This window comes from Gadus macrocephalus, chromosome 13 (genome assembly GCF_031168955.1).
Source record: "Gadus macrocephalus chromosome 13, ASM3116895v1".
NCBI lineage: Eukaryota > Metazoa > Chordata > Actinopteri > Gadiformes > Gadidae > Gadus > Gadus macrocephalus.
The window spans coordinates 17,503,083-17,523,752 of NC_082394.1; the positions used below are offsets into that span (position 1 = coordinate 17,503,083).

Sequence of the window (20,670 nt, forward strand, 5' to 3'; positions counted from 1 at the left end):
AACAGTGCTATTATTTTAATATGGAAATGTCAGCCTTCTGAAAACTAAGTTCTTGTATATGCACCCAGTGCATGGGTGGGCCTCCTTTGCATGAATTACTGCATCAATGCGGAGTGACATGGAGTCGATCAGCCTTCGGCCCTGCCGAGGAGAGTGGTTGTCTTCTGCACACATGTCTTCTCCATGATTGTTAAGCCTAGTGAACAAGATTGAGGTACCATTAAAAGGCTCAGGAAACCTTTGCAGGTATTTTGATATAACTAGCTGATTAGAGAATGACACTTTGAGTCTACAATATTGAACTTTTTCACAATATTCAAATTTTCCGGGATATAGAATTTTGGGTTTTCATGAGCTGTGAGCCATTGATTATAATCATCAAGAATAATACAAATAAAGGATTAAAATATTTCACTTTGGGTGTAATAAATATATCACATCTAAGTTTCACTTTTTAAATTGAATTATTTAAATGAATTCACTTTTCCATAACATTGAGATGCACCTGTATGCTATGATCCTTGCTATTTTGATACACACGTTTGACCAAAGATGACTATTGGAAATTGTTTGCTGGGATATTAACACTGCAGTCTGTTTACCTTTTTAAGAATGTATTGCTCACTTTATTTTAATATTTTTGTTCAATACTGTGTCCTAACTCAGAATTTATCGTAAACCCAAGGCATTCAAATGTACTGTAGAAAATAAATAAAATATAAATCAATATTTCTTAGTATGAGCCAATACAACATTTTCAAGGTTAGTGTTTGGGCTATTATTAACCAAAAAATATTATCTGACATGGAAGATGTAATCAAGCACAGCTAAAAAAAATAAACATTATTTTTTAATTTCCTTAATTTAAAGCCTCAATTATGTTATTTTTTATTAACAATGTACGTGCGTCTTTACATTACAATACCGTGTAAAATATATACTTTTTTTTAATTGAGGTGGATTTCACTCCGATTTCACTGGGTTTTACACACTTCCGCCAACGACACGAATCTATTGCATCATTTCCTTTTGTTTCCATCTGTTGGCAGACAGGGATTGAACACATGTGAGTAATATTGGAAGCAGTTAAAAGCTATATTGGTGTTAAATGTAGATGATACCTAGAAACGGATGGATTGTTTTGTGTCGATGTGAACGCAAGATTACACAATCCTACTGAAAATGTGTATATCCAAGTCTTAAGTCCATAATTCAAGTAAACCGGTTAGCATAGGCTATAAGCTATCAACACGGAGGTGTCATTCGGCAAAGTGACTTGTGTTACTTTTGTATTCAACAATTCAACATACTTTTGTACCAAATTTCCAGCCAGCGATTGTTTGATTTATTATATTATTTTAGATGTCATATCATTCTAGACTTTATTGTGTGATGTGGAACAATCTTATGTGCACTATGTGTCCTATTGCTATATACGTGTGTTCTTTGGAGAATATATATATTGTTGGTATTGTTTAATGATGCAACCTGCTAGACTGGTCCGGTTGATGACAAGCTGCCAAATGTCCTGATATTCTGAAGAGGGTGACAGTCAGACTTGGGCTCGAACTGACATGTATATGTTTGGATCGTTTGTGCCCCATTGTTTACATTCGGTAACAATGGTATGTTTTTAAATGGTGTACTTTGACAGCCTGAGACATTCTGAACTGATGAAGTTGTCATTGGTCTATAGCTTATAATGTTAAGAAAATATGTTCCCATTTAATCAGTTTGTGAAACTACATGTTCTTTTTTTCCCAACTCATGTTGTTTCTTTGTATCGTCGTCGTTGTGTAGAAACCATGGTGGAGCGGGTGCCTGAGTCCATCAATTTCCCCTTTGAGGAGGAGAAGGTCCTCCAGTTTTGGAATGAGAAGGACTGCTTCCGTGAGTGCCTCAAACAGTCCAAGAATAGGCCCAGGTATGTCAAAAATAAATGATGAATTAAATAAATCTTCTAAACAGAAAAAAAAAACTGTAGATGATTCTCCAATTCCTTTAGGGAATAAAGCACAGATTTCCACTTTTTAAATGTAAATCATTAACAAATCTTTTTCCTCCTCCCCTTTGGTTGTGAAATACAAATTTGCTGTTGATCTTTCTTATATGTTAAGTAATTGTATGTCAAATAACAAACAACATGTGTTTATGAATATTATTACCAGGCATGAAGTTGAAAGTACTTCTGTCATTTATGTCACGTTGTCCTTATAAACACGGACCAAAATTACCTTTGGTCATTTCTATCAACTCTTTCAATGTTAAGGTTTCAATGTTCAAGGTTTTTTTTAACCACTTTGATTTCTGTCTGCTGAACAGGTACACCTTCTATGACGGCCCTCCTTTTGCCACGGGGCTACCCCATTATGGGCACATCTTGGCTGGAACCATCAAGGACGTTGTGACCCGCTTTGCCCACCAGAATGGCTTCCACGTGGACAGACGTTTTGGCTGGGATTGCCATGGTCTGCCTGTGGTAAGACGCAACGCCGTTGCATTTTCTTAAAGTTGTCTCTGACACAAACGGAACTGAGCGTAAATGGATCTCCATGTCAGCTGATGCTCCTCAATCTATAATTTTTTTTGATATTGGTTGCAGCATGCTTTGATTTTTTTCCACTTTGGAGAAATACTAAATATGAATTGATGTAACCAAAGTATTTGACCAATGTGCTATTTTGCTGTCTTATCTTTGTATTGTCTACCTTTTGTGATCCTGCAGGAGTACGAGATTGACAAAACATTAGGGATTAAAGGGCCTGATGATGTCGCCAAGATGGGTATCGCTGAGTACAACAAACAGTGCAGAAATATTGTGATGAGATACGCCACTGAATGGGAAGTAAGTGACCAAAGTTCCCATTTGATATTGCTGCAATTTTGCATGCAGATGTTGCTTCTTGAATGCCACTGAAACTACCTTACTTAATAAAATTGTCTGGACTTTTACTAGATGTAAGTTTTAAAAATGTATGTTCCCATGCTACTTCACAACATCAAATAACTCTGTTTTTGGTCATTGTTTTGATTGTTAGATTCCTAGCTTCATACATTACGTGTTATACCCGTTTTAATTGATTGTTTAGCCAAACACATGCTAGCCTTGTGTGTGGCTAAACAATCAATGGGCCTTGCAACCCCTTCAGATAGACCATCAGTTTATTTATTTAGCAATCAACTGTCTGCCTCAACCAAAGGGCTATGTTTCAAACAAATCTCACCTAAACTGGCTATACTTTAAGCTTTGAATAGCCAGTATATAACGATGATGATTATGTTATTGTGTGTTGACAATGTTGGCAGGCGTGTCCCTTGGTTGTCTTTTTATGATATGATGGTAGATAATTCAGATAAGTCTATTTTTAATATGTTTAACTGTTTTATGGTCATTCATTTTTCAGACTTCTGTGCGGAGGATGGGCAGATGGATCGACTTTGAAAATGACTACAAGACTCTATACCCTTCATTCATGGAAACTGTATGGTCCGTCTAGTTGCTTTGCCTTTAAAGTGTTATAGCATTAAGATATTTTTTGCAAATATATGATCATTCATTTTTTCCTGACCTTTAATCCAAAAATATATTAATACATTGGATTGAACCGTCTTATTTTCCTAGTGAACTAGTAATACATTTTTATTCGAAACGTACTGCTGTGTGTGTGTGTGTGTGTGTGTGTGTGTGTGTGTGTGTGTGTGTGTGTGTGTGTGTGTGTGTGTGTGTGTGTGTGTGTGTGTGTGTGTGTGTGTGTGTGTGTGTGTGTGTGTGTGTGTGTCCATATATTCATACTTTTCTGTGGTCTTTATCGCCTTGCAGGTGGGTGTTCAAGCAGCTGTATGAAAAGGGTCTAGTGTACAGGGGTGTGAAGGTTATGCCCTTCTCAACCGCCTGCAACACTCCTCTCTCCAACTTTGAGTCCCATCAGAACTACAAGGTACAGCACAAAATCATCAGATCGTGTTCAGAATAGTTTGTGAAATAGAGGGGTCCAACTCCCACTGCAACATGTACATTCAAGGTCTGGCCTACCTTGTCTATTATTGTTCTTCAGGATGTTCCAAAAAAAACGATGGCAAAAGCATTGCTGTCCGGCATGTTTGTTTCAGCTACAGTCATTTTGTTAGACTGCTATTTGCGTCAGTTATGATTTTGAGAATCAGGATTGGGTTGTTGGGTATACCGGTTAATGTATGGTTAATGTATGGTTTGCTGTGTTGACAAAATCTTTGCCTTCCACACACTTAAAGACGAAAACGGTTAAATGTATATTCATTGATCGTCTGTTTTCCAGACAAATCTTCTAGTGCGTGCCGGGCATAATGCCACAAGTTCAATTTGTCAGCAACTGCGCTGTTGATTTGTACCGGTACAATCCGGTGTTTGACTAATTATCTAACCGGTTTGGAAAATGTTCCACCCTCCCAACACTAGCATGTTTGCATAGCCTGCCAATCTGCAGGGTATAATATAGTCACTGCAATGTTTGTGCTGTTAGCATAATAAGGCCAGGAGATTCCTACCATCTCCGTAGCCTTGTAGTCCCAGTTTGAGCGTCATTTTAATCTCTGATTGAGCATTCGTAAAAATGTGTGTAATCACTCTCAATCTTAGCAAGCCTTGCTTTGAACGGGTTCATCTCGAACAAGTCATTATGTGTTTAGATTTCTCTTATAAAATAAGTTTTTGATCCGCTAATCTCCTTTTAAGTATCTGGGACATCAAATAGTGTGAGTACGCACATCTTTTTAAAATATGATCATTCTTACATGGCAGGACGTCCAAGACCCGTCTGTGATTGTCAGCTTCCCCCTGTTGGAGGATGAGAATGTGTCTTTGATTGCCTGGACAACAACTCCCTGGACACTGCCAAGTAACCTCGCCCTTTGTGTCAATGCCGAGTTCCAATACGTTAAGGTCAAAGGTGAGTGTAAAGCTTTGCTGTGTTAGCAAAATTTTGTGTACCTACCCGCGCACCATGGAATGTATGCTCGCTTGTCTCTGTGCTTGTGTGTGTGTGTGTGTGTGTGTGAACGAGAATGACGGGGAGAAACACTGCTATGCGGAGATGAATGAACGGAACGATATTAATATTTCAAAATCGCGTAAAAAACCAACAAAGAAACAGAATCAAATTGTGGCGCTCGTGTTCATTCTGTGGTGCTGTGCCACACATTGGTCCATGTATGGGAAACACTGCCATTTCCTTAGTCTTTAATAATGAGCCTGCCATGTCCTTTTCCAGAGGTGGAATGATCGTACACATTGTTGAATTGGACTGCTCTCTTGTGGAATATAGACTGGCCCATCAATGTTGGCTCCTTTCTAATTTGGAAACAAGAAAATGGAAAGATTGAACAAAAAGATGGTCGGTTGGGCCTAGTATTATCCACTGGTATTGATTGTAGTAATTTTTGTAATCTTCTCAGTAGCTAAGTGTGTGTGCAAGTACAAAAGCATATGTTCATGCATGTGCAGAATGATTGATGCATTCAAATGGGGTCAGTCAGTAAAAAGAAACCTTGGCCTTGTTTGAATATATTTAACAAAAATCCTCCAGAGGTTGCTGGTGTTTTGTCCTCTTGTATTTTTGCTTCCCAGTTGAGAGGAAGTGGTAGGTTTATAAAAGGATGACCCAGATTCCCCTGTTGCCGTTCGTCCTGGCCTCCAGGGGGCAGTGTTGAAGCACAGTTGGAAGCACCACGCCTCAATAGCACAGGCTTGGCCCATACTGCATGAGAGGCAGCCCCAGAATACTAATGGGTGTGTTTTAGCTTGTCATCTTGATTCCTCTCTCTCCGTCTCATTTTAATCTACTGTCTCTAACACGCCATCGAACTCTATTTATCTTGTTTTCTTTTCTTTCTTCAACCCCTGCACTCCCTGTTTCTTCTGCTCGATATTATTCGTGACTTTTTCCATCCCCTCAGTGTCACTCAATCCCTCTCCCTGGCTTTATTTTTTGAGCAAGCCTGTCATCTGAAATGGAACGAAGCTGTGCAATCACATGTCCAAGCATTGATCGTAATTGACGTCTTCTATTGATGCGGCACCTCACCATATCTTTCTGTGGAGCTCTTCTTTTTCTCATCCACTCGGTATCACCTGCTTACTGCGTGTCCTTGTCTCCTGATACCGTTCAGCCAGCTACTCTCGGGCCCACTTCTTTTAACTCTGTTGCCTTACTTTTGTGTTTTGTTTTCACAATGCATCTCACCGTGAAACTATCGGTGTGGGTATTTAATGGCTCTATAAAGTATCCGATAGTTGGGCCATATGCAGAAAAGCAGTCAGCATCAGCTGTCTGATTTCGGTCGGACGGCGTCCAAGCGGGTGCAGGCGCCTCCCTCTGCATTCAAACGCAAATTACTCCGTTTAACAGCCCGGGCGTTGGCACAGGTGCACGGGAACTTGACTGCCATTATTCTCCCATTTGAACAGGTGCACTTGAGCTGCTCTTGGAACAGTGCTTGCCCACTAGTAACACAAAGAGGAATTGTGAAATCCAGTTCATTAACAACCCCTTGAAAAGTCTGCCCCCGAGCCAATGTGATACAGCAGTAATAAAACAGACAATCCATCAACGGAGTTGGCAGGCAAACTTGTGTTGTTGTTTTCTTGGAAGTTTTGTTGACCTAGTGAAGCTGAAAGGCAGATCAAGGCCAGCTCATTAGTGGTGACTGGAGATGTTGCTGGTTCGAATCCTCAGGTGGACTCAGAAGCCCCGTTGATGTCTCACAAATGGCCCCTGCCTCAGGTGTCCTCACTCAGCGCTGTCAGTGGTCTGATCTGTTCTAACGCACCTTTCCAGACAATGCCAACGAGAAGATCTACATCATGATGGAGGCCAGGCTTGGCGCGCTGTTCAAGGCAGAGGCGGAGTACACCCTGTTGGACAAGTGAGTACCAAACCCGCAATCGACCTCAAGTAGAGCAGCATGGTCTATGGTGGCCATGGTAAAAAAAAAGATAGAGTCCAATGAATGATGGCCCTATTAGACCGTGCTCTGATTTCTTAGAAACGTGATGAATACAAGTGTATCCCCCGCTCAAGAGAAACGGGCTTACGAGACATGTTGCCATTACAAGTAACTTACGCCTGTCATGGCTCAAGAAGGTGACCAAAATGGTCACGTTTGCCACTACTTTCCGTGGTTCTCTCCAAACAATGTAATGGGGGCGACGCGCCGACGTGCTTGTCTGTTTTGCGAAAGCGAAACAGACAAGCACGCTAGTTATAGTTATAGTTTACGTATTTTTTTCACATTTAAATCCTGAAACTGTTCAACTGGTGAGAACATAAGTGCTGTGTGGAGGAAGTCGGTGGCTTTCACATCCACTTTTGGAAGATCCGAAAGCACTTAACATTTACGGCAGAGCTCTGATGTTAAGCGAGGCGATTCAATTATATCACTTGTTAACATGTAAGTGTACGTGATCCCACTGTTTCAGCTCGAATTCGAACACTATGAGATTAAGAAAAGTGTTTTTGGCTGAGAGTTCAAGAAAGGAGGGGGGGGGGAACATGTGTTTTATCATGGTTATGTCCCTTATGTAACACTTTAGTGACCAAACGTTATAGATTGCTGTGCTAACTTCATGAGACGTTTTTATAACAAACAGAAATTATTCTGGTTTCACCACCCCTTTAACAGATTTGGTGCCTGTTCAGAATTTTGAAACAAGCCCCCTCATCTGCAACTTGGCAGGGCTGCGTGAGGACTCACCAAATTATTTGTAAGGAAATGTAGTCCAAGTTCACGGGTCCAAGCTGGAGCTGAAGCTGAAATAAATACAATTGTCAAGTGATCAGGAGAACATGGTAGGGCAGTGATGTAAGGAGTGGGTGTGGAGTGAAACCTTTTGTGCGTTCAAACAGAATAACCGTTAAGCATATTGTCAAACCTGTATTTGACATATATGTTTAATAAAGTCAACTTTTGTTGGGAATGTTCTACACATTATATAACTAGGATAATTTTCTATGATACCATTTTTGGATGTTGTTTGTGATGTGATCATTGTTTGTTCGGTCCAAATAATAAGGGGCAAGCCTTGACCGTGTACGATGCCATAAATATAAGGCACACTTTTTATTTTATGTGGAAATTCACTCAAATTTTTGCAGACAAACTTTAAAATCGACCAAAAATACCTAGTTGACATGAGACACTAACGCAAGTTGATAGGGGAAAATTCAATGAAATTTCCCCAGACATTGTCATAATTTGAATGTAACGTGATTGTTTTCGCTCTACTGCCTTCATTTCATAATACATTAGCGAGCTAAGCATTTTTACTACTTAATATATTTAATGCAATGCCACTTAATGGGTGTTTCCATGATCCACCATTGGTATAAAATAATCAGCTCAATGGTGCGAACAACGACGACAAGACCCTCTCTCATTGGTGCTGGCATAGATAGAACTGGAATTGAAGAGAATCAATTGAACATTTAAATGGCCAACGATACTTTCTCAGCTTCTCCTTCCATTGATCCTGTGTCCCACCCTGCTCTCTGCAATCTCGCGTTGCCAGTAATATTGCTTGTGTATAATTTTTTTTTTTGGATATGGTCCACTGACAGAAATCACCGGATGTCTGCTTGCGTTGTTGTAAAATCAATGGACCTTATTGTTAATGCTTTCTACTGAAATGTTATTCCGCCATGTTATCTGATATTTATGTTATTTTAATATATCCCAGCAATTTGGTCAACGCTTATTCAATTCTTTGCTTATGTAAGTAGCGCAACACCTTAGGAAGAGAGGGCCATGATACATTTGTAATGTATAATAATTGGTATTGCACAGACATGGCATTGTAAGAGGATGAATATGTAACTAGTATTGGCTCACAGGCAGTCATGAACCATGTAAGGCTGCACTAATGATACAACTTCTGAAGTCATCTACCAATTATATGTGATGGAAGAAGTGTGAGAAACCAATCCAGAAGGGCTTTCCTCATCTTCTTCTTTTGGTCAGCTTCACTCGGATTCAACATGCCTGCTACTGTGGACATCAGCAACTTTATGTTCTCAGGGGTTGACTTTGAAATGCCTCCTAGCCGTCTTCCTCGCACTGCTCAGTGTTTTAATTATCTACTGCACAGCATAACACAGGGTCCTTCTGAACACTGACATTTTTAGGACATGGCAAATAATTAGTAGGCATGGAAAAATACTGAAACTCAATGGAAACAAGACCGAGGCCCTGCTCATCGGATCCAAATCCACCCTCACTAAATCACAACACACCCCAGCTCCACTCATAATCATCGATGGATTCCCAGTACCCTTCTCCTCCAAAGTCAAGAGCCTCGGCGTCATCCTGGACAACACCCTCTCATTCGCACCCCATATTCACAACATCACCCGGACTGCATTCTTCCACCTCCGCAACATCGCCAGACTCCGCCCATCACTGACCCAATCCAGCACTGAAATCCTAGTTCACTCATTTGTCACATCACGCATAGACTACTGCAACGCCCTCCTCACCGGACTCCCCACCAAACTCATCAACAGACTGCAGATCATTCAGAACTCAGCCGCCCGGATCATCACCCGCACCAAATCATCTGACCACATCACCCCTGTCCTCATCCAACTTCACTGGCTCCCAGTACACTACCGCATCCAATACAAAACCCTACTCCTCACCTACAAAGCTCTCCACAACCTAGCCCCCAGTTACCTCTGCGACCTCCTCCAAGAATACACTCCCTCCCGCTCCCTCCGCTCAACCTCTGCTGGACTACTATGTATCCCCACATCACGACTCACTACAATGGGTGCCCCGGTCATTCAGCTGTTCAGCACCCAGGCTCTGGAACTCCCTCCCCCCACACATAAAACAGTCAGACACCATTACAACCTTCAAGTCACAACTCAAAACTCACCTGTTCAAACTCGCACACAACGTCTAACTGATCACTGTTTTGATTGTTTGTTTTGTTTTGTTTTGTCTTGTTTTTGTTTTATTTATTTATTATGTTTATTTATTTATTTATTTTTTGTTTTTTTAAACGATTTATGAAGACTATATGCTCTGTAAGGTGACCTTGGGTGTCTTGAAAGGCGCCTCTAAATTAAATGTATTATTTTTTTAATTTTTTTTTATTAGTTTAATAAGGGTTAAAAAAAAGCAAAGGAATAAACAAAATATTCATAACAGTAATGCAAACACTAGCAGCAGTTATGTGGGGGAATATGCACTTGGGAATAAGATGACCAACTCTTTACTGCCCGGGCAGTAGAGTGGGTTGTCTACGGTTGCTGGTTCAATCCCCGGCTGATCCAAGCAGTGTGCCGAGGTGTCCCTGAGCAAGACTTCCACCCCTCACTGCTCCCGATGAGCTAGCTGTCTCCTTGCATGGCTGAAACCGCCGGCAGTGGATAGATGTGTGTGTGTGTGTGTGTGTGTGAACGGGTCAATGTAAGGCTAATAATTGTAAAGTTCTTTAAGTGACTGGGAGGAGATAAAGTGTGTGATTCTGCTAGTCCGTGCCTGGGTATTCCGGGAAACGAGCTTGGTTCCACAGCAGGGAGGGAGAAATTGAGCCAGCGACAGGAATCCTTTTTTTTTTGGCTTCCTCTAGTTCCACTCGGTGGGATGTAAATCACATTCTCCATACATCAGCTCAGAGGACTATGGTCCTACGAGCTGATTGCATGAAGCATGAATGCAGAGAGATAAATTGCTCTTTATGAGGTATTACAATTTGATGGATGTATGAGAGGGCTGCAGCAGGTGTGCCCACAAGACAAAGTTTTGTCTTTTGGGAAAATACAACTTAGAATGGCTTCCTTAAAGCACTTTCCTCACTGAATAAGGGACTTAATATTCTTTAGCATATTGTCTCCACTGCGCCCTCGGTATTAGTGGCTCATATACTGATGCAAATCCCCTTTCCTTTGGTGACAATGCACTGATTAATCTCTAAGTGAGGGAAATTGCTGAAGTAATTAATATTTCTTTTTGTGCTTCAGATTCCCTGGCAAGGCGCTGAAAGGAAAGAAATACAAACCTCTATTTCCCTACTTTGCTGAGGTAAATACACTTATTTTTACAGACCAATACCAATTTCTCCCTTTGCTCTTCAGTCTTGACACCAAACGTTTCTCCATCCTCTCACGTTTTGTTTCATCAACCCGTTGTAATCTATGATGGCCTCATCATCTCGCTTACCTCACCATTCATGCTGTTGGTCTGTGCTTTCTCACGGCAGTGTGGCGAGTCCGGCGCCTTCCAGGTGGTGACTGATAACTACGTCAGGGAGGAGGAGGGCACGGGAGTGGTCCACCAGGCCCCGTACTTTGGAGCCGTGAGTGCTGTCCCTATCCCTCTCTCGCTCTTCTGCTTATTGCTCCTCCATCCTCGCATTCTCGCCACCACAAAATGACCCCTGTTTTTGTACAAAAATGCTGTTCCAAGCATGAATTTGTCTCATAATAGTTATATAACAAGGATAATTCGACAGCAGAAATGTCTACTGATGGTGTTTCTTTACTTGTTTTGTATTTTGAAATGGTACAGTTCTTGCTATCCAAGACCAACATGCGACAAGAAATATGCTTGCAAAAATCCTTGTACATTTGCTATGGTGCTCTGCAATGGTGTATTGATTTGACGCACACTGTTACTGACGTTATTTAATTCTAGGTCTGGAAGTCTGTGTTGATGTTCTGTTAGAGCTTGTGGGTTATTTCTAATTTATTCCCTTTGCTAAGATAATAATTATATCCATAGGGCTATTTGTCTTTTTCTTTATACCTTTATCTCTCTCCCTCTGTCTCTCTCCCTCGGTCTCTGGAAAGTTGTTAACCTAATCCTGTCACTGATGCTTCAACATCTCTTAACTTAATTTGCATGTACAAGTGTTGGATTTGGAGCTCTGCCTGTGATACAATGATCCTAATGATCCTCATTGGGTTGGTGGCTAGCGAGTTTCTAAATATTGCAGCTAATGCCTTTTTGTTAGTTGAATCAATCAGCTAAAGGCCAATAATGTTCTGTGACACATACGTTTAACAACCAAATATGAATATTTAACCAGATACAAAATAGGGGTTTCACTATCTAACATGAGTTGATGGACATCTTATTCAGAACTAACATTTAAAACCAACATGATTGTAATTGCATTTGATGTTTTGCCATCTATATTTTCTCCTGTATAGGATGATTACCGGGTGTGCATGGAGTACAAAATCATCCAGAGAGACCAAGTGCCCATCTGCCCTGTCGACGCCTCTGGCTGCTTCACATCTGAGGTGGTTGACTTTGCCGGACAGTATGTCAAGGTAAGTGGCGTGGCAGAAATGTGCACTGTGTTTGTGACATGTTTGCAGACAACATGATATTTATTGACGAGGTCCACCCACTCTTGATATTCCATCGGTGAAAGATGTTTTGTTTTCAGATTGTCTCTTACTCTTTGAGAGTTGGTTTGGGTTTGACCCCTTTGTATGCAGTTATCGGTTTGGTACGCAACATTTCATTATTATGCATTGAATGTTGCTAAGGGATGTGCCACAGTTGCATCTTGAAGTTGAATTGGAAAAAGCGCTGTCAAAGCACATTGTCAGTGTTTAACAATGAAGTGATGGCCCCCTTCTTCCCTCACACACCCAACTCCTCCACTGCCCAGGGAGATCAGTGAGTGTAGAATAGCGGCCATACATTCTCTGATCACTATTTCATGCCCGGGTGCAAATGCCAAGAGCTGAACTCCACCCATGATATTATCGCTAGCAGGGAAACGTTAGCTAATAAAGAGCTCAGTGGTACAGTACTCTCCATGTCTGTCATAATCTGCATTTGAAATATGCCAAAGCCAGGCACGGGTTTCAAGTCTGTCTGAGAAATTCTTTTGCACCTCATAAAAACCCCCTGGGTGTTCTGCCAGCGAGTCAGTTGCACTGTGGACCCGGCAGAAAGCCATCAAGCGAGCGAGCGGACCGAGAGCACCATTAGGCAGTCTTCTCAACGCCGAACAACAAAAGCCAGAGTTTTCATCACACACGGTTTATCTCGGCACTTCCAGCATGAGGGCCACGTCTTACTCCCAGAGGAGCCTGCAGGTCAGCGGCTCCAACAGCCGGGTGCGGGTCCAGAGCCCGTCCCCGGCCCATTGCCGCGGCACCTCCTACGACAGCCGAGGACGCTCGGGGTTCCAGGGCCAGGCCCAGGCCATCGAGCTGGGCACGGAGATGCACCAGCAGCACGCCGACGAGAAGGAGGAGATGCAGGAGCTTAACACCAGGTTCGCCGGATACATTGAGAAAGTCCAGGCCCTGGAGCACAGGAACGCCTCCCTCCAGGCCGAGCTGGGCGCCCTCCAGGGCCGCTACAAAGGGGGCCCCACGGGCATCGGGGAGGAGTACGAGCTCCGGTTCAAGGAGGTGCGGGAGCTGATCGAGTCCCTGACCAACGAGAAAGGCGCGGCCGACATCGAGCGCGGCTACATCGCGGAGGAAGTGGAGGTGTGGCGCCTCAAGCTGGAGGAGGAGCTGGCGCTCAAGGAGGAGGCCGAGATGATCCTGCGGGAGTTCCGGCAGGACGTGGACGATGCCACTCTGCAGAAGGCGGAGCTGGAGAGAAGCGTGGAGCAGCTGGTCGCCGAGATCGAGTTCCTCAAGAAGCTTCACGACGAAGAGGTGGCCGACCTCATGAAGCAGATCGAGGAGTCCAAGGTCACCGTGGAGCAGGACGGCGACCGACCAGACCTGGCCGCATACCTGCGCAACATGCGCGCCGAGATCGAGTCGGTGGCCGCCCGCAACGTCCAAGAGGCGGAGAAGTGGTACAAGGGCAAGTTTGACACGCTCAAAGTGCACGCCAGCAAGAACGAAGAGCAGATGAACGCCATGAAGAACGACATCGCTACGTACAGCACGCAGGTGACCGAGCTGCAGAACCAGATCGACGGGGTGAGGGCTCGCAACGCGTCCCTGGAGCAGCAGCTGGACGATATGGAGATGGCTCACATGGACAAAGTGAACGCCCTCGAGGCGGTCATCGCCCAGCTGGAAGCCCAGCTCTGTGAGACCAAGCTGGAGATGACCAAGTACCTGCAGGACTACAAGGACCTGCTGCACATTAAGCTGAGGCTGGACGCCGAGATCGCCACCTACAGGAAGCTCCTGGAAGGAGAGGAGAGCCGGCTCGGTCTCAAGGCTGACCCAGCAGCAGGGATCTAAAGGCCTCTAAAGGTCTTGTAGTATTTGGATGAGACCACCAGGAAAGAGATGCCACTGCTGTTTTTGAGCAACCATAGTCTTCCTCACCCATCGCAACGTCCTACCATCACACCAAGCCATATATGAAGAATGTCTTTCTGCTCTCCCCATGGAACATAGTATGGTTCCCCTCACAGCCCTATCTTTCTGCCTTGCATACCTAAACTTTCTCCACATCCTCACTTACAACCCTGTCCGTCCTTTTTTTATTTTTTAGCAGAACGCATGTCTTTGCCATCTGTGTATCTATGGTGTAGTTTTTTCTTGCCAACCATAGACCTTCCATAGTTCTTTACCCCATTCTTTGGAATCTTAATGTCCTTAGTGTCCTTTTAAAAATGGCTACTTTGTGGATTGTTCTGACATTCCTCATCACGTCCCTATAAAACGGGAACCTCCATCCCAAATGGAGTCAACATCTCCAACCCGTTTCACTGGGTTTCATACGACCTGTCTGAGGATTAACCCCCCCTCTTGTCACAGATCTGGTAACTGTTTAAAAAGTGTTTTTAACTGCTCAATAAAGCTTGATGTGAGTGCATTCTAAAACACGTTTATTGGCCTATTTTTGTTTGCCTTTGCACTGAAGTGAACTGTTGCCACAGTGTCCTTTATATCCAACTGTCCTTCCTCAAAGCACTTTTATTTACAGCACCTGCTTTGAAATTTTAAGAAATTAAAAGTAGTTGGAGACATTGTAGTTGGAGTAACGCTAGAAGTAAGTCTACTTTGTATAAATGAATGCATTCGTTCTATCCTTAATAGCTTTCAATTTAAATTAAATCAAATTGTGTTTGCAAAGCCCTTAATCACAGTTAGTCTCAAAGGGCTTTACAGGCCATATATTTATGACACCCCCCTAATCCTAGCCCCCCCAGAGGGCAAGAAATAACTCCCTTGAATGAGCATGGAGTAAATCTGGAGAATGAACACAGAGTGGGGTATCACTCCTCCTAGGGATAGTTAGCAATGCACTGGGTGCCATAATCGGCATGCCTAGTAATACAAGCAAACATTTTAAATAATTTAGGTAAGAAAGATACATGTTGTCTACGGTGATGGGGTGCTGCATCCCTTGTGCCTGTTTGAACCAGCACTAGTCTGCACAAAGAATGGAACCTTACCACAGCAGACAAACAGGACAGGGTACAATGATGTCACTCTGGTGTGTCGTCAATATATTTGACACAGAGTGGAAAATATTTATTTGTTACTGGTGACTACGGCTAATGACTAGTGGCAACACCTTGCAAATAACTTACACTTGGCATAAATGATTGAGTGACAGTTATTAAGTTGGCTTTGCTTCCTCTTGTTTGACCCACTGATGCCCTGGCTGCGTAACTCTTTAGACAATGACGAGCGCTCATTCCCTGGCCCAGCTCAAGTAAGGCATCAGTCAACCCTAATGGGTTTCAACAAGGCAGGGTCCAGGGCAGGCAAAAACATGGTTGAGACTAGGGATCGACCGATACAGATTTTTTAGGGCCGATACGATACCGATATTTTTTCATCAGCCTTAGCCGATACGCCGATACCGATATTTAGAGCCGATACTGCTTTTGCTCCCTCAATCATAACCCTAACAAGTAAGAACAAGTAGATGAACAATATTTAACAAATATTAAAAACAGGTGAGGTAGAACAAGTAAAAAAAAAAAACGGTAAACAAATTGCTGAGCTCTGCCCTGGAGATAATCGTTTTATACTTATTTTATACAGTCAACAAGTGGAAGTAGGCTCAACCTGACTGTTAATTAAAAAATGCTGTGAACATGCTAGGAAAGGGAACATTGAAAAGTTAAGAGAATTGTTTAGTTGTGTTCAATGCATTTGAACAGGAAGTGGGTTACTTTATGTAAATGCCCCGTGTCTCTCAAAATGTCTATTAAGTCAAATTTGCCATGGCTAAACTATCACGTTTTCACTGGGATTTAATTTTTTTATAGTAAAGTCTGTATAATTTGAATGCCATTTTTGTGGGAAGGATTCTGCAGATATGTTTCTTTAAGGCTGTTTGTCTGTGTCTTGGGTCTGTAGGATGCTGACAAGCACATCATCAAGTTTCTGAAGGAAATCGGCCGCATGGTCAACGCAAGCTCTTTCAAGCATAACTACCCTTTCTGCTGGAGGTAAGAATGTCTGCCTGTTTATCACATTTTCATAATAATATCAATATTATGACTATTTTATATTCATTAAAAAAAAAAATCAAAACCATGTATAGTCCGTTTATAGCAATAATAAAATACAGCGAACAAAAAAGCCAATCAAATCAGATAACAGGAGAACAGAGTGTGGATTGGTGGAAGAGATATCGCTGTAGTGCCACACACGTTCAGGGGCTTTGCTAAATGATGTGTCAGAACTGCATTCATGCTGTTTCGTAGAAAATGTACCTGAATTAATCAATTCCAGGAATGGGGATTGCAAAATAGGTTATATAAAAAAATTATTGAACAGGTGGCAGAAATAAATGGTGTATGTCATAGTTTACCTACAAATCATCAACATTTGAAGGATCACCAATATTTTCTTTCGTCCGTAATGACACACAATTATTTAAAGTTTTCTTAACATCTCTGCTGCTGGAGTTGATGGATTTTAATTATGAATGCCTGCTTACATCTCATAGCACACACATTGATGCAGCCTCACTTCTAGAGGCCACAAGCAGATTAATTGTCTGTGGTTGGTCACATTAGTGTTCAATTTGACAGGAGTGAAATTGAAGCATGATGGTTGGATGAGAGTCCCAGTCGGCATCATCATCATGCAATTCAATCATACACCCAAAGAGATTCAGCTAGGGAGAAGGGAGTGCTGGGTTTCCGTGTAAACATAACTGGCAGAGGTGATCCTGAAATTACTGCTAATGGCCGCGGCAGAATTTCTGCCGTCTTAATGTGGTATGATTGGTATTCCAAAAGTCTCCTCATGCCTTTCAATGAGCTTGCGGTATGGAACTTAAGCTATGCAAAATATTCCTTTTGGGAACAGTTCACTAAATCCAAAAATACTGTAATGGGAGATTTTTCTAAGGTCTTCTCCTTTTTGGTGCCATTGGTCCATTGTGACGGTTTAGCATGGAAGGTCAACTTCGTTTTGACACAGATGCATACAGAAAAAAACACTTACGCAATTGAAGCAAGCCCATCTCAAGCTTAATTTGCAAGGACGTTCCGTGGGCACAAACACGGACCAGATTTTGTTCTGCATGTGAGACCTCAAATAGATTAATTGACCTCAGCAAATATTTGGAGGAATTCTCTTTGGTCCTTGGATTAATTATAAACCCACCCAATTTGTTCAAGAAGAAATGTCATGTGTTTAGGAAACCTGAACATACTGTTTTCCACAATCCCCTTTTAAATTATGTAAAAATGCTAGGTATGATTGAGTTTTCCTCATCTAATATTTGCATATACGTAAATGTATCTTTTTTAAAAGAATTTTCCGGTGTGCAATTGGTGGACATACACCTAGCCACTTTAAAATACTGCCAGTATGTTTGTTCACTGCAAAATATATTTTTTTAAACTCCAGGGTTTTGAAAATATGTTGGTTGAAGGTGGTTAAATTTAGCCACTCTTTTAAAGAGTCTTTGGATAAGATGCTGCATCTCACTATGACCAGAGGCATTGTGCTGTAAATAACACTTTTCTATAAAAGGATGGGCATACCGAGATACAATTTCCCTCTCGCGATAAATGAACTCTTAAATACATTTCGTATCTTGTGTAAAGCAGGTGCCTTACTTGAATATGTTAAATTGCAAAAGTGTGCCGTTTGTACCCAATCTCGTTACTCATCGTTAATTCTCCACCAAATATAACACGTTACCTAAAATACAGTTCAATGAGAGGATCAATCTCATTCTAAATGTACTGCTGACAATGCCTCATAGTGCTCACCATGGGATGCACTACTGCATATAGGGGAATGTGTCCCCCTATTATACTTTGAATGTAATAACAGAATGCTATACCTGTTGGTTTTCCTCTTCTCGTGTGTCCTCCATCTGGAGGCTAGACTGTGATAGCTACTGGAGGCCTTGCTTTAGCCTTCATCTGCGGCTCCCTCATTTGAATCACAATTTCACTTTGCCTTGGAGATCTCACAGGGGCCCTCCGTCGTTTTATTTCAAGGTTACACCATTGATTTTTCCTCAGCTTTACTGCAGATTAGTATCGAAGAGTTGGCTAAATGTCTAGATGTCTTTATCTCGCCGGTTGTGTGGGTTGATAAAACCTGTTAGCGTTAAAACTGAACCATCCTTGCACCACTGTTAATCAATGTTTTAAGGTTATGTACAAATGCCATATAAAACATAATGACTGGAAGATGCACGCTTTTTTTATTTTTATTATATAGATTTGGTTTATCCAGAAGGAGAATTGTTGACATGCATTTCTATGCCCCTTCAGGTCTGACACCCCACTGATCTACAAAGCTGTGCCCAGCTGGTTTGTCAGAGTGGAGCACATGGTGGAGAAGCTGTTGGCGAACAATGGGAAATGCTACTGGTAGGTCCTGCAGACCTGTTTGACTATTTCAGCCTCAAGAAAGGCCTGACATGCAGGGCTGACGTTTCCATACCGCCATGCTCCTTTTTCCACCTGTAAGATTGGGTGCAAGATTTAGCAGCGGCGGATGCTAATAATATAAATGATACATTAGTGTTGGGTTCACTGTAATGTCTTTATAGGTGTGCGTATAGAGAAACAGTGCTATATAATGTCACTGCAAAGTTATCACTTGGTGGTGATCCCATTGCTCTTTCCTGAGCCACCGTGGCTGCTTCTGGTAATGGGACTGTCAAGCTGAGATAGATGACTAGCCTTGGTAGGAGTCTCTCTCTCTCTCTCTCTCTCTCGCTCTCGCTCTCGCTCTCGCTCGCTCGCGCTCTTAAGGCTAAGTCACAGACTGATGCAGAGTGTGCCAGCCTCTCCACGTCTTCTCAAACACATCCCCATGCATGGGAATCTAATGTATATACTTTAATGTTTTTCAAGGGGCCTTTGAAGTATGCAGAAGCCACATGGAGACTGTCTTGTTGACTGGGCTTTGAATAATTCACATGGCATGCAAAGGACAAAAGGAAAGATTACTCTTCTTCAGCATGCAAATATTCACACTTTTTCGTGCTGATGCCTGGATACACACACACACACACACACACACACACACACACACACACACACACACACACACACACACACACACACACACACACACACACACACACACACACACACACACACACACACACACACACACACACACTCTCTCTCTCTTACAGGCTTGTTCCTGCCCTGCTTGTGGGTGGGCTGCCCACTGAAGGTGATGCCTGTATACAGCTTTTATTGTATTTCTCCAAGCCTCATTAAAGCACATTGTTAGAAGAAGAAGTCAGAGTTTTAATACAATCACCTCTTTTTATTAGCTCTAATTATGAGTTGTTACTGTTGGTTGTGTGGGTGTTGATGGTATCTACATTCGCACTTCGATCAAACCTTTTTCTTAAAATAATCGACTATTAACGACAAATGGTACTTTACTTTAAGTGCAATCCTACTTTTCTCTGAATGGTTTCATCCTTCAACAGAGAGAGTCTGATATGCAATGATATCTATGCTATGATGAGTCAATGGCCACATGATTTAGGAATGCTAAAATAGACGGATCTCGTCCCTTCCAAGACGTTAAGAGAGACAAGTATCTGAAAAAATCTTCTTCTTGATGTCCCGAAGTGACCTAGAATTGGAGGATGTATCGGGACCACGCATGTTTCCCTCTCCTGCCTCATTCTCTGCTACGATCCTCTTAATTGTATGCACAGCCCGTTCCCCCGGCCTCCTCTCCGCCTCCACTCCTACTCATCCACTCTGTCTTTCAGCCAACTACCTCCTCCTGGATGCTCTCTAAATGGTCCCTCCTCCCTTATGAACGTTCTTCTGGTAGTCGAAGCGTGTGCGCACATGTGGCACATGTTATCTCTTCCCTTTCTCCCTGCCTGGCCCACCAGTTCCTCCCTCTCGTTTTCCACAACCGTTTATACAGACTGTGGGTGAGGAAGGGGGTTTGTGGGCGGGTGTTCAGGAGTAAAATCATTACATTGATATATTAGGGGCCTAAATAGAGATGCCTCTTACAAATGGGAATTGATGAACTCATTGGTTGCTGCGTGTGCGACCTGAAGGCGATGCATACCCCCTGTGCTAGTCTCCTGAGCAATAGGACCCAATACAGGAAGGGTAGAAAGAAGGCGAGGGGTAGCAGGGAGGAGGTAGCTGGGAGTGCAGATCGGGAGAAGTGGGAGCGGGAGAGGACGTTACAAAGGACTAAAGGAGTGGAAGGAGCGGAGGGTTCCTTGGAGAATAGGTTGACCGTTGCAGTTGTGCTTCTAAAAATCGGATTC

General features: G+C 42.5%; 2 protein-coding genes across 3 annotated transcripts in view; both read left to right on the plus strand.

Moving 5' to 3' along the window:
- The first annotated feature begins 970 nt into the window (after window positions 1-970).
- Window positions 971-20,670, plus strand: part of iars1 (isoleucyl-tRNA synthetase 1) — a 38,457-nt gene continuing 18,757 nt past the window's right edge. Inside the window, exons 1-13 of one of the 2 annotated variants that reach the window (XM_060070452.1) lie at window positions 971-1,066; window positions 1,801-1,924; window positions 2,323-2,479; window positions 2,726-2,845; window positions 3,405-3,487; window positions 3,821-3,938; window positions 4,778-4,925; window positions 6,813-6,900; window positions 10,998-11,058; window positions 11,237-11,332; window positions 12,189-12,311; window positions 16,290-16,381; window positions 18,677-18,775. In XM_060070452.1, the coding sequence (XP_059926435.1) occupies window positions 1,806-1,924; window positions 2,323-2,479; window positions 2,726-2,845; window positions 3,405-3,487; window positions 3,821-3,938; window positions 4,778-4,925; window positions 6,813-6,900; window positions 10,998-11,058; window positions 11,237-11,332; window positions 12,189-12,311; window positions 16,290-16,381; window positions 18,677-18,775 (1,304 nt within the window). In that variant the 5' untranslated portion in view covers window positions 971-1,066; window positions 1,801-1,805. Of the gene's footprint in view, window positions 1,067-1,795; window positions 1,925-2,322; window positions 2,480-2,725; window positions 2,846-3,404; window positions 3,488-3,820; window positions 3,939-4,777; window positions 4,926-6,812; window positions 6,901-10,997; window positions 11,059-11,236; window positions 11,333-12,188; window positions 12,312-16,289; window positions 16,382-18,676; window positions 18,776-20,670 lie in introns of both variants that reach the window. The other variant, XM_060070453.1, reaches the window with a different exon arrangement.
- LOC132470896 (vimentin-like) lies at window positions 12,894-14,798 on the plus strand (the record flags this gene model as incomplete). Its single annotated transcript, XM_060069821.1, has 1 exon — window positions 12,894-14,798. A coding segment is annotated over one exon (1,317 nt), but the record flags the coding sequence as incomplete, so codon positions are not given.